Source organism: Colobus angolensis, unplaced genomic scaffold (genome assembly GCF_000951035.1).
Source record: "Colobus angolensis palliatus isolate OR3802 unplaced genomic scaffold, Cang.pa_1.0 Scaffold601, whole genome shotgun sequence".
Classification (NCBI taxonomy): Eukaryota; Metazoa; Chordata; class Mammalia; order Primates; family Cercopithecidae; genus Colobus; species Colobus angolensis.
The window spans coordinates 404,738-418,392 of record NW_012119611.1 but is presented as its reverse complement, the minus strand read 5'-3'; the positions used below and the strand labels follow the sequence as shown (position 1 = coordinate 418,392).

Sequence of the window (13,655 nt, the reverse complement as noted above, 5' to 3'; positions counted from 1 at the left end):
TCTATCTCACCAGAGTAAGAGTTTCAAGCCACCTTGATTTTTCACCCTCTAACTCTCATTGTTGGTATCATCATCTGGTAAAGTCAAATGTCACAAGAGCAGAGCAAAGGAGTAACCAATGAATTCATACCTGTTTCTTAGAACATGTGGGGAACTAGTCATTCCATAATCCCAGAGCCGCTCCACTGCAGCAATAAAATAGTGTCGTGTTTTCTTTTGAAAGCTGCGGGGGCTCTGATTTTCATCCTCACCATAAATGTCAAAATCTTCCTTCTTCATTTCAACTGAGATGGTATCATCATAGTCAATTTCCTCTTGATCTGACTGAAGAGTATTAAGAGTTATTTCCCTTTGATGACGTTTCAAGACTGGTGGGTTTTGAGAGCACAGCCTTTCAGTCCCACCTTGCTTTGCCCAGGTGACTTCTATTTGGGGCTCATTTTGTTCCTCATTTATTGCTGCTATTGTATGATTGCTTTCACAAGGGTTCAGGGGCAAAATGGTATCCTTTTTCTTAAAAGCTGTGTTTTCTGGTGACTTCTCTTGGGATTTCCACTCTTCTTTTGGTATCCGAGCACCATAATGGTTATCCCAAGCAAGAGGACCCAATAGCTTGGAAGGAGTCTTTGCAGAGCTTTCTGTTGCTCCTCTCAGAAAGGGAATTTTTCCAGGTCTATTTGCTTCCTTCCACTTAATCGCTCCCTCTGTTTCCTGAAGAAGGCTCTCTTCCATGAGATCCAGATGGCCGGGAAACCCACTGCTAGTTTCTGTAGGGAAAAGGTCCTTCTGATAAATGTGAACTTTTGGAAGCAATTCAACTTTGCCAGATGTTTTGGGCAAGCCTGGTTTCAAGAAAACAGTGTTCTCAACTTTCTTGTACATGACTGAATTTGTGGCACTTGTCACCAGGGAGCCAACCTCTCTTTGATCACCAATCATCTCCAAGGTTAGAATAGCTAAAGAAAGGTTATTTTTTTTGACTCCTTGTAAGAAATGATTGCTTTCTTGGACCCCAGAATCTTTCTTTCTGTAAGATGGTGCTGGAAGATGAGAAAAGTTGTCTTGGAATAGGACCGTGGTCAGATCTATAGGTCTACTAGATGGAAATGATGATACCTTTGCAATGGGTAATGGAGATCTATTTGCTTGAGTGATGCTGTGACTCCTCGTAAGACAATCTGATAAGGGAGACTGAGTAATGGCTCCTTTCTCCTTCTCATTGTAGTCTACCTGTGTGAGGGTGCTTGGGGTCAAATGTTTTATGTTTTTGGACCACTGGGTTGAGGTGTCCTCCACAATTAGCCTTTTTTCAAGTTCTGTTTCTTCTAGTGGGAGTCTGAATTGTTTCAAAGCTCTCTTACCACGTTGCGTGACAAAATTCTGCTGGCTTGGATTAGGAGATATCCTTGTGGTGTGTGGATATTTCTCTACAATTTGCTTGGTTTGATTTCCCAAACCTTTCAAGTTTTCTTCTTCCCCTTTTTTTGAGAAATGAGCCATGTGTTTCTTTGTTCTATTTGTTGAATCATTTAATGACCTAAAATCTTGAAGTACTGGAGCATATGCCCCCTCATATGAACCTTCTACATTTTGCCTAGTGCTCAGTAAGAAAAGGTTCTTCATGAAATTCTTAGTGCCAGTCACTGTATGTATCTGAGGCAAAACTACATTATCTTGGATTAATGTTTCCTTTCTTTCTATTTCTTCCTGAATTTTTTTTTCTTGATTGTGTGTATTATTTTCATGTAAATTATCCAAGTTAGTAAGAAATAGGTTTCTGCTGCTTGGAAAAACTATCTCTTTGAGTCCTACGTCCTTTGTAAGTTCACCCTTTCCTACTACCACTTTATTTTTCTCAGACAAGAAATTCTGACCTTCCACAGAGTTTTCTGGTCCTAAGGATATGAATAGTTTTGGACTGGGGCCTTGCCCAGAGTTCAGGGAGTTCTTTCTATGAGTCCTTTGTATCCAATTTGCTGATTCTGGTAAGAATAGCATCTTAAAGAATGACATATCTGGATTTTCTGCATCTGGTAGTATGGGGCCCTCTATTTTTTGTTGGACCATTTCCATGTTTTTCGATGAAGTAGTTTTATTTGACATATGATTTAGCCTCAAAGCTGTAGTATTTTTGTCCGTAAGCATTCTGTCATGAATCAAAGGTGTCACTTTTTGAAACTCAGTATCACTTTCTAATATATTTTGCCAGACTGATGGACTATTCTCAACTAATAATGATGGGCCATCAATGTGAGTCTTTCTATTAGTTGCTGAATTATTGGAAGTTTTGTTTATCTTTAACAAAGAGATGCTAACTTTGAATAAGGCATTATCTTTAGTCAACAAAGCAGGTCCATGAGCTCTTTTCTCTTTAAATAACCTACCACTCTCTGTTGACCATACATTTTTTCCCCATGAACTTTCTTGGCTATTCATTAAACCTGATTCTAACAACTTTGAATCATTATTTTCTTCACTCAAACTCAGAGGTCCACCAGACTCAATAAGGGGAGATGACCTTTTGCCAAATAGAGTGGTATCTAATTGACTATCATAATGAACTGGCATATTTGGGGGTCCTAAGGAACTTGTATTATCATTACCTGCTGCCAAATTGTCTGATGGAATTGTTGAAATCAGATTATTTGATGAACTAGAAACTTTAAAATCAAGTTTCTTCAACTCTGTTGCTACAGTTGTCCCCAGTTTCTCATTTAATCTTAATTGGAGGTCTGGCTCAGGGGTAAATACCATGTCCCCACTGTGATGGGGCTGTGGCCTGAGGTGTGTCATTTTAGACAGGTTGTTATTAGTGTCTATCGCTCCAGGTGATGGATCATCAGAAAAAGTCTCATATTCGGCTTCTTGGAGATCAGATAAGGATAGCCCATGTGGAGTAGGACTCTGTCGCAAGAGCATCAGCAAATCACTAGAGGAGACATTCTGTACTTTAGGCATTGGTGTTCTGTGTGCAAACAAAGGGTCAGTCTTCTCTATGTCATTTTCTGGAATTGTGGTGGCATTAAATTGCTTTTGCCTATGGCTAGGGTGTCTCGAATCCTGGGAGAAACTTCTTGGCTCAATGGCATTGTTTTTACTCAGCAAGTATGTTGAAATATCTTCATAACTGTCCTCGTAATAATCACCAGTGTTCTTGTCACAACTAGAAACCTTCAGTAAGGCGGTCATGCCTCTGTTCCGAAAGTCTGAGTTGTGGCACCCCAGAATCCATAGGCCTGGAGATGAGGAAGAATAAGACTCTGGTTACTCATAACACAGATTCTAAAACGTTCTGGTAGAGGTTCTCTCCCATTCCCAGATAAATGAAAAAAATACTAGTTGGTATCATTATATCACAGGTCATTGGGTTAAATCCCTGGAACATGTAATATAAAAGTGGTTTTTGCATTGCTGCTGTTGTTCTATGCCTGTTTGTGACCATAAGAAAAGACTGTGATAAAAATGAATAGATATTGGGATTAAAATGGGGAAATGTAATTAATATACACAATAGTGGAGGGTCTTAATAGTGACACAGAACTCTGAATATGACAGTGATTTAATTCAGGAAAGTATATTAGCTAGATGTTATTGCTATATCACATAGTGGCACAGGTTCCTCTTGAATCCATCAGATTGCCTGGATTCAAATCCCAGTTCTACCATTCACCAGCCATGTGACTCTGAGAAAGTTACTTAAGCTTTCTGAACAATAGGTTTCTAATTTGCAAATGAGGCTAATAGTATCTACCTCATCATATAATACAATGAAATCACATAACACAATACCTAGCATCCACCGTCACCTACTTGCAGAATACGTAAGCACAAGGAAGAAGCATTTAGGTCTAGGATCCAGCTAATATAAAATTCTACCATGATACTAGCAATTGTAATTTCTACCATGGCTGGGCATGGTGGCTCACGCCTGTAATCCCAGCACTTTGGGAGGCTGAGGCGGGTGGATCATGAGGTCAGGAGATGGAGACCATCCTGGCTAACACAGTGAAACCCTGTCTCTACTAAAAATACAAAAAATTAGCCGGGCATGGTGGTGCATGCCTGTAGTCCCAGCTACTTGGGTGGCTGAGGCAGGAGAATGGCGTGAACCCAGAGGCGGAGCTTGCAGTGAGCCCGGATTGCATGCCACTGTACTCTAGCCTGGGTGACAGCGAGACTCCGTCTCAAAAAATAAAATAAAATAAAAATAAAAATAAAAATAAAATTTCTACCGTGAACAAGATTAGCTGAGTGAAGGAATGCAATAAATTATAATAGGCTAATTCCATGGTGGTAAAGTAGATGCATAAACGTAAGAGACAAGATACACCTTTACCAAACTACCCGTTGGGTACCTCAACAGCCTTGTCATTTCACACAGTCTTTGCAGGGAAGATCTTAACTGTATCTACCTTCTCCTCAAGGGAAGATGCTCCCAAAAGCCCTGTGAATGCCTACATTCTATGTGCAGCCAAATTATCAATCAAGTGGAAAAGGAGAATAAAAACATATTCTAACATATAAAGACTCAGAAAATCTACCTCAAATGTCACCATTCTCAGGAAGTGATTACGGAATGTTTGCCACCAAAATAAAGGAGTATATCAAACAAGAGAAAGACCTGGTATCCAAGAACCAGGTACCTATCCTGAGGGAGGGTAAATAAAAGTCCCAAGTTGATAACTGAGCCTCAGGCCCAGAGAGAACCAGCTCAGACTGCAGTAGGGGGATGCATGCCTCTAGGCGGTCCATCTGTAAGCAAAAAGGAATACATCATATGATGGAACTCTTGAAAAAAAGAGGATAATTCAAAGGAAGACATTATAAGAAAAACAGGGAAACAATGAAAGATTCTGGTTAAACTAGTTACCAAAATGGACTTTTACTTACCCTCCCCTCTGAGAAGGGCCTGGTATTAGGAATGGTGATCAAGCTGGAGTTTAGTTTTAACTGCTTGGGTTAAAATTTTGTAATGAAAATATCTTTTTGTATTGTATGTGTGACTAATGGTAAATTTAAAACATTATAATTAATTAATACATTTCAATCCAAGTGCTTAAAGAAGAGTTGGTTGTTTGATGAAAAAGTCAATAAAATAAATAGCCAAACAAAAATTAAGAAATTTTATATATACAAAATTTAAGAAAAGAGACATAATTACAGACACAAAGAAAATGAAAATAATTGTAATTCCCTTGGAGACACCTCAGCTGTCAATCTCCTCCTCCAACTTTTGACACAGGTACAAGCTACCTGGCCAAGTTTGGGGTCTAGTCAGCACTACAAATACAGTTCAGTCTCTGCCTCTGTGATCAAACCAGGGCTTTCACTGAACTAATTAATTCTGTAACCTATTATCTGATCTTGGAACTAGTAATACTACCAAAGCAACTCAGAGAGACAGAGCCCAGCTGATCACATCCTGCACAGACAGTAAAGGAAGTAAGAGGAGAGAAGCCACCATAGAAGACATATAAAAGCCCAGTAGAAACTAGATATTGGACTGGGGTTAGTTTATCTTAACCTTTCTTCTAGTTGTTGAGTTGAGAAGGGAATTCAACATCCATTAAGTAGACAGAGAGTTAAGCTAAGAGCATGCCACTTATCCTCTCTGCTAGCAAACCTTGATCAGAACATTTTTGTACCTTGTTTAAGGATAAGAGAAAACATGCAATCTATAAAGATACTACAGAACAGGGAGAAGGAAACAGAAGTCAGGAAACTTAGAAGCAATACCTACTTTTGAAAGTAATCCACTGCAGATTCTAGAGGAAAAGTAAGAACAAATATCTTGCCATGCTAAAACACAAGAAGACACAGCTTCCATAATTTAAAACCACAAAGACATAGCTTCTATAATTTAAGACTGGAAAGGGCATACACAAGATGAAATGGTAGTTCAGCTAGACGAAATAGAAAAGTATAATTATAAGAAAACTTAACACAAAACAAGAGATGATCAGTTTGTGTGTGTATGGGTTCCAATAGAGCCTTACAAAAACAGACAAGAGACCAGACTACCCAAGGCCCATAGTTTGCCCACTCCTGAGGTAGATGGTCACCCACTGTGCCTTTCATGGGGTTTCAAAAGATGACCAGTGTTTAAAATGGCAAAGAAAGGTCTGGTCTTTCTTCTTGCTCCTTTCAGAAATTGCTGCAAATAATTAAAGACAGAGCACAATTAAGCTGGAAGATATCTGAAGCCATGAAACCACAAAATAGAAGTATAGTTAATATAAAATGGGTATCAAAAGATACAAAGAGTGGATGCTCATGGCTGGCAGATTTCAGAAAAGTCCAAGAAGACATACTTCTTCATATCTTATACCTCCATATCTTCCCCATTTTTTATATCAAAGTCTAATTATTCCTCCTACTTCAGCCTCCCAAAGTGCTGGGATTACAGGCATGCGCCACTGCTCCTGGCCTTGTTTCTTTCTTCTATCAAGGTGTAAGTATGACACTTTGATATGAAAAACAGTCAGTCATTCATTATAACAATGGGATCAGGGTCTACAAGCTGGCATCGGTGGTTTTACTGGACTCCTTTCAACACAAGTCTCAAAAGGTAGGAAAGATGGGACCAGAACAAATAATCACACTGACAAGCCATTTTTGCAGTGAAAGTCCGTTTTGTAAGGTGGGGAGGGGAGGAAAGAAATTCTGAAATGTAAACAACTCTGCAGCTTTGATCTTGATGGGCTAGAGAGAAGTAAAGGCTGAAAACTCACACATACAATCAATACCTTTCATAAGAGAATTCCTGCTAATCTAAAACTCACTCCTGATGCCTCATTGATATTAATATATCCACATAAACTTTCTGCAAAAAGTTTATTTAGGACAAACTCACCTTAATGATAAGTAATAAGCAAAAAGGATCAAGATACTCCAAGATAAAAGGAAGAAAGGAACAACAAGGCCAGGTGCAGTAGCTCATACTGGTAATCCCAGTACTTTGGGAAGCTGAGGTTGGAGGATTGCTTGAGACCAGGAGTTCAAGACCGGCCCAGGCAACAAAGCAAGACCCTGTCTCTACAAAATATAAAAAAGTTAGCCTGGCATGAGGGTGCATGCCTGTAGTCCCACTACGTGGGAGGCTGAGGTGGGAGGATCACTTGAGCCCAGGAGATTGAGGCTACAGTGAGCCATGATGATACCACTTACTCCACCCTGGGCAACAGAATGAGACCTTGTCTCAAAAAAAGAGAAAGGAACAACAAAAACAAATAAAAGAAGAGCAGTAATCAAAAAAGTGTTGCCAAGGAGAAGATAAAACTTGTAACCAAACATGTCACCATAATCTAATGAGATTACCACATCTGAAAACCAAAGTCTAATGTAGAATTAGCTATAAGAATTTATAGAAGACATATGGGTCAATGGAACAGAATGGAGAGTTCAGAAACAAACTCTCACATTTATGGTCATTGATTTTCAACGAGGGTGTCAAGATGACTTAATGGGAAAATAATCATATTTTCAACAAATGGTGCCAGGACAACTCGATATTTACATGCAAAAGATAAAAAAGAGGTTAGACCTCTTCTTCACACCATACACAAAAATTTATTCAAACTAGATCATAGACATATATGTAACAGCTACAACTGTCAAACTCTTAGAAGAGGAAGTAAATGTGGCCTTGGGCTAGGCAAAGCCTTCCTAGATGTGATATCAAAAGCACAAGTGACACAAGAATAAAAAGATAAATTGTATGCCATCTATGAGTTCATCAGTTAAGTCAACAACCCAGGAAACAATTATTGAAGTAAAAATAGGTCAGTAAATGTCAACAAAACTGAACAACTAGAAGGAAAAATAGTGAGAAAACAAACTAGAACAGCGCACTCAAGAACTGTGTGACAAATTGAACAGTATAACATATGTAAATACAATACCAGAAGAAGAGAAAAAATTAGAAACAATATTTGAAGACACAGATGATAAATATTTTTCAAAATTAATGAGATACCAAATCACAGATTGAAGAAGCCTAGAGAATGCCAAAGTAGAACACACACACACACACACACACACACACACACACACACAAATCAAAGTAAAGAGCTTGAAGGCATCCAGATTTTTTTAAAAAGATACATTATATACAGTTGAACACAAATGGGAATTACAGCAAACTTATTGTGAAAAACTATGCAAGCAGAAACAATGGAGTGGCATTTTTAAAGTGCTGAGGGAAAACCAATAAAACAAAATGTAATAAAACAAAAACAACAACCACAAACCCAGAATTCTATACAAGGTGAATATATAATTCAAAAACAGAAATAAAGACTTTTCCGAGAAGCAAAACCTGACAAAATTAATTAACCAACAGACTTGCACTACAGACAATGTTAACAAAAAGACACACTGTAAATATAAGGATACAGATAGGTTGAAAAGAAAAGAATGGGAAACATATACCACACAAACATTAACCAAAATAAAGATGATAGTGCAGGTGCATAAATTTTAGACAATGCAGACGTTTAAGGCAACAAGTACTACTTCAGACAAAAAGGACATTTCACAAAGATGAAAGAATTGATCTAATAAGAATACAATCTTAAATTTGTAAGCACCTGATTTTATTTTGCCTTATTTATTTTGAAACATCTTACTAACAAATACAAACAGCAAAATAACAAACTCAACAATCATAGAGATGTCACAGTTTCCTTCATGTCTGTAAGAAACAGACAAAATATCAGGAAGTTTATAAGGATTTTAAAAACATGATAAAGCAACTTGACATAATAGACAAATATATGACACTCTACCCAACAACAGCAGAGACATATTTGTTTCAAATGCAGTGGGCCATTTATCAAATTAAATTATTTACTGGGCATACAGCAAGTCTCAACAAATTTCAAACGATTGAGATAATACAGAGTATGTTATGTGATCACAGTAAAACAAGTAAATCAGCAACAGAGAGAGAGCCAGAAAATCTCCATATGTTGGGAAATTAAAACACTGTAAAATAACTGTGAATAAAACAAGAAATAACGTAAAAATTATAAAATATTTTAAATTCACTGATAGTAAAAATATGACTCATCAAAATTTGTGATATGAGGTTAGAGCAGTATATAAAGATAAATTTATAGCTTTGTATGCACTTTTAAAAAGTAAGAAATGTTGAAAATCGATGAACCAAGTTTTAATCTCAAGAAGTCAAGAAGAAAAAGAAAACTGAATCCAAAGAAAGTATTGGAATAATAACAAAAGACCAGAAATAAATGAAATGAAAAGCAAAATAAAAATAAAAATTCAACATAGAAAATAAACAAAGTAAAAAAATTTTTTTAAATTCCATGACCTGCTGAACAAAGCAAAAATTTGATCCTATGGTAGGATTAGTAAATTTGATGAACCTATAACAAAGCTGATAAACTTAAAATAGTTAAAATATAAATAAAAATATCAGGTATGAAAAGGGAGACATCAGCACAGACATTATAAGGATGACAAAAGAACATTACAAATAACTTACTTCAAGTAAATTAAACAACTTAGTTGAAATGGACATATTTCTAGAAAAACACAACTGATAAAAACTGATACCAGAAGAAATAGAAAATAACATTAAATACGAAAGAATAAATTTTACAAAAATGTGCAAGACCTGTACAATAAAATTTTACAAAAATATTGCCAAGAGAAAATTTAAAAGATCTAAATAAATAAATAAATAAATAAACTATGCTCATGGACAGGAATGCTCAATATTGTTAAGATGTATGCTCCCCCAAATGGATCTATAGAGTCAATGTAATTCCTATCAAAACCTCAGAAGATATTTTTGTTGATAAAATTGACAAGATGATTCTAAAGTTTATAGAAAAATCAAAGAGAGCAAAGTTGGAGGAATTATACTAATATTAAAACTTACTATAAGATAATATGTTACTGGTACAAAGACAGACCAGTAAGTCAATGGAATATAAGAGATCAGGGTTGGCAAACTTTTTCTGTGAAAAGCAACATAGTAAATATTTTAGGTTTGTAGACACATATGGTCCATGATACATATTCTTATTTTTTTTTGCTGTTTTTTTGTTTTGTGTGACAATTCTTTAAAAATGTAAAAAAATTCTTAGCTCAATGTCATATAAAAACAGGCTGCAAATTTGGCTTGTGGAACATAACCTACCCCTAAAATAGAGTACAGAAACAAAGCTATAGTGATATGGTCATCAGATTCATGGCAAAGACAACAGTGCCATTCAGTGAGGAAATTATTTTTTTCCAACAATTGGCGCTAAAGCAATTGAATATCCATATGGAAAAATGAACTTTTATCTGCATCGCTCCATCAAAATTAATTAAAAATGAATCATAAACTTAATTGTGAACAATAGAACAATCAGACTTCTAGAAGAAAATATTTAAAATATGTAGAAAGAATATATAGAAGGATGGCATCATGTTCTTAGGATAGGCAAAAATTTCTGAAACAGAATACAAAAGGCACTAACCATAAAAAACTGAAAAATAAGAATTAATTAAATGTAAGAACTTCTATTAACCATAATGCACCCTTAAAGGAGTGAAAAGACAAACCACAGACTGGGAGAAAACATTCACAATACATAAATCCAACCAAGGACTTGTATCTAGGCAAAATAAAGACCCATTCTGACCAAAAACTGACAGAGAACTTTTACCAGCCAACCCACACTGAAGGAAGTTCCAAAGAAGTTTCTTCAGACAAAAAGAAAATGATCATAGATGGAAGCAAGAAATGCAGAAAAGAATGAAAGAAATGAAAGGTGTAAATATATATATATATATATATATACACATACACATAAATGATATTGATTACATAAAACAATAATAATGTCTTATGGGGTTTAAAATAGATGTAGAATTCAAACAAATGACAAGAGCACAAAAGGTCGGAGTAAGAAATGGAGTCATGTTGTTTGAAAGTCTTTGCATTGTCTGGGAAGTGGTAACAAATTAAATTAGACTTTAGTAAGTCAAGAATGCATGCTGTAACCTTTAAGATATCCCATATGAAACAGTAGAAGAATGTAAACTAACAACTGAATAGAGTGAAAATGAAATAATAAAATTATAATAAATAACAATAAAGACTCAATTCCAAAGGAAAGAAAGCAGAGAAAAGCGATAATAAAACAGGTGGGACAACTAGAAAGCAAATAAGATGTGAGATTTAAATCCAAATATATTAGTAAATACACTGAGCGTAAAGGATCAATTACATCAACTAAAAGATCAATATTATCAGACTGGATAATAAAATAAAAACCAATTATTTGTTGTTTACAAGAGGTGCATGTAACTATAAGAATGGGGAAAGACTGCAAATAAAAGTAAGGAAAAAAGAAATACTATACACAAACTAAAATAAAGCATATGTAAAATATCAGACAAAGTAGATTTTAAGATGATGAACATTAGTAGATTTAAAGAGGAGGATTTTATAATGACAAAAGGGGCATACCCCAAAGGATGTAACAATTATACATTTGTACATACTAGTAATACAGTCTCAAAATATATTTTAAAATTGACAGAATTAGATAGACAAAATCACAATATAGTAGGAGATATTAACATATCACTCTAACTGATAGAAGAAACAAAACTTAATTGGATTTTTTATGTAGAAAATCACTGTCTTTGGTTCTCCCTTCTTACTGAACCAAAGACAGTGATTTTCTAGAAGTCAAGTGAAGAAAGTTTCAAGAAGAAAGTGACCAACTCCATCAACTGATGCTGAGAGGTCTGGTAGGTCAAGGTTTGGGAATTGTTGAAATTGGCAAGTTAGAGGTCAATTTTGACTTCTTCCTTGAAAAGAACTTGTTCAGTGGAATGGTGCAAATGAAAGCCTCAACTGTACCCTCAAGTACACTAGGACATAAAATTAGGATTTTTATTTTATTTTATTTTGAGATGGAGTCTTGCTCTTGTCGCCCACGCTGGAGGGCAATGGCATGATATCAGCTCACTGCAACCTCTGCCTCCCGGGTTCAAGTGATTCTCCTGCCTCAGCCTCCCGAATAGCCGGGATTACAGGCACACACCACCATGCCCAGATAATTTTGTATTTTTAGTAGAGACTGAGTTTCTCCATGTTGGTCAAGCTGGTCTCGAACTCCTGACCTCAGGTTATCCGCCCGCCTTGGCCTCCCAAAGTGCTGGGATTACAGGTGTGAGCCACCATGCCTGGCCAAAATTATGATTCTTATGGGCAAGTTTTCTCAAACCTTCAAGAAATCCATGGTTCCTGGATTATTTAAACTGTTTTGGAACATAGAAAAAATGGTATGCTTATGATTTCTGTACAAGGCTAGTATAATTCTAATATTAAAAATATTAAAATGGCACAAAAAGGCAAAGGAGTTAATCTCATTTATTAATATAGATGTACATTATTCTAAATAAAATATAAAAATAGTGCTTAACAGTATATTAAAAGAGTAATATACCCTCAGCTCATATTCTAAGATAATTCTCAGAAGACAAGGTTTGATTTGCTTTTTTAGAAAGGAGAAATATTGTTAAATATATATACCTCTTCCACCCATTCTCTCAATATTATATCACAAGTTTTGGTTAAATCAATTTCTGGTATTCATATCATTATAACTATGTAAACATTTGTTCATGGATGAGCCATGTAGTGTACTATGCTTAAATATTTTTCTTGTAAAATTTTGTTTATACTGGGGTTAATAATTGGCTCATATTTTGTTTTACTAGTTTTTCTGTATACTTATTACTACTTCACCCTTAAACTGACAGAACCATGAAACTCCTTTCAACACAATTATCTTATCATCTGCCAAATCAGCTCAATTTCTCCTGTATTTTCATCGCCTTTAGACTTTGTTTTGCTTCTCCCATATAGACTGGTTGTTCAATAAGCCTGCTACACAGGTGTTAGTCTGGGATCTTCATTGACCCTCCTCCTGGGAATTCGCTTTGCCTGTCTATTGTGTTGCATACCCTGAATCCTGGATCCCAAGATTTTCCTTTTCATTGATTTGCTTTATCATCTTGGTAGAGTACATCCTCTAGTATTTTCCCAAGAATATAAAATTGCATAGGAGATAAATTTTTCAGAGTTTGCTGACAAGTTTTGTAGAGAAGTGGCAGGCAATGATCATCCCAGAACAAAAAGGGGGAAGAGAAAAAAGCAGAACTCTAAATAGTTTTTTCTAATCCATTTTCTCATTGTTGCATACAATGCCCTGCTCTTCATTTTGCAGCCACCCACCTCCCCTACATACATATCATTTCAATACAACCATAAAAAGGGGCAGCTGTTGTGAAAAACATTCTGGCAGTTAGTTCCTGAAAAAGTTAAACATAGAATTGCCATATGACTCAGAAATTCTACTCCTGAGTGCATACCTCAAATAATTGAAAACAAGTGTTTAAACAAATACTTGTACATGAATTTTCATAATATCACTAACAATAGCCAAAAGGTGAAAATGACCGAACTATTCATCAATAGATGAGTGGATAAGCAAAATGTTGTCTATCTATACAATGGACTAATATTCGTCCATAAAAAGAATGATGTACTGATACATGCTACAGTGTGAATGAATCTTGAAAACAATATGCTAAGTGAAATAAATCAGATACAGAGGGCAAATATT

General features: G+C 35.7%; 1 protein-coding gene across 1 annotated transcript in view; it reads right to left on the bottom strand.

The window, feature by feature from the left end:
- F8 (coagulation factor VIII, procoagulant component) overlaps nucleotides 1–13,655 on the bottom strand; it is a 200,315-nt gene that overhangs the window by 84,121 nt on the left and 102,539 nt on the right. The window contains exon 14 of the mRNA XM_011963208.1: nucleotides 131–3,236. Coding sequence (XP_011818598.1) covers nucleotides 131–3,236 — 3,106 coding nt within the window. The remainder of the gene's footprint in view (nucleotides 1–130; nucleotides 3,237–13,655) is intronic.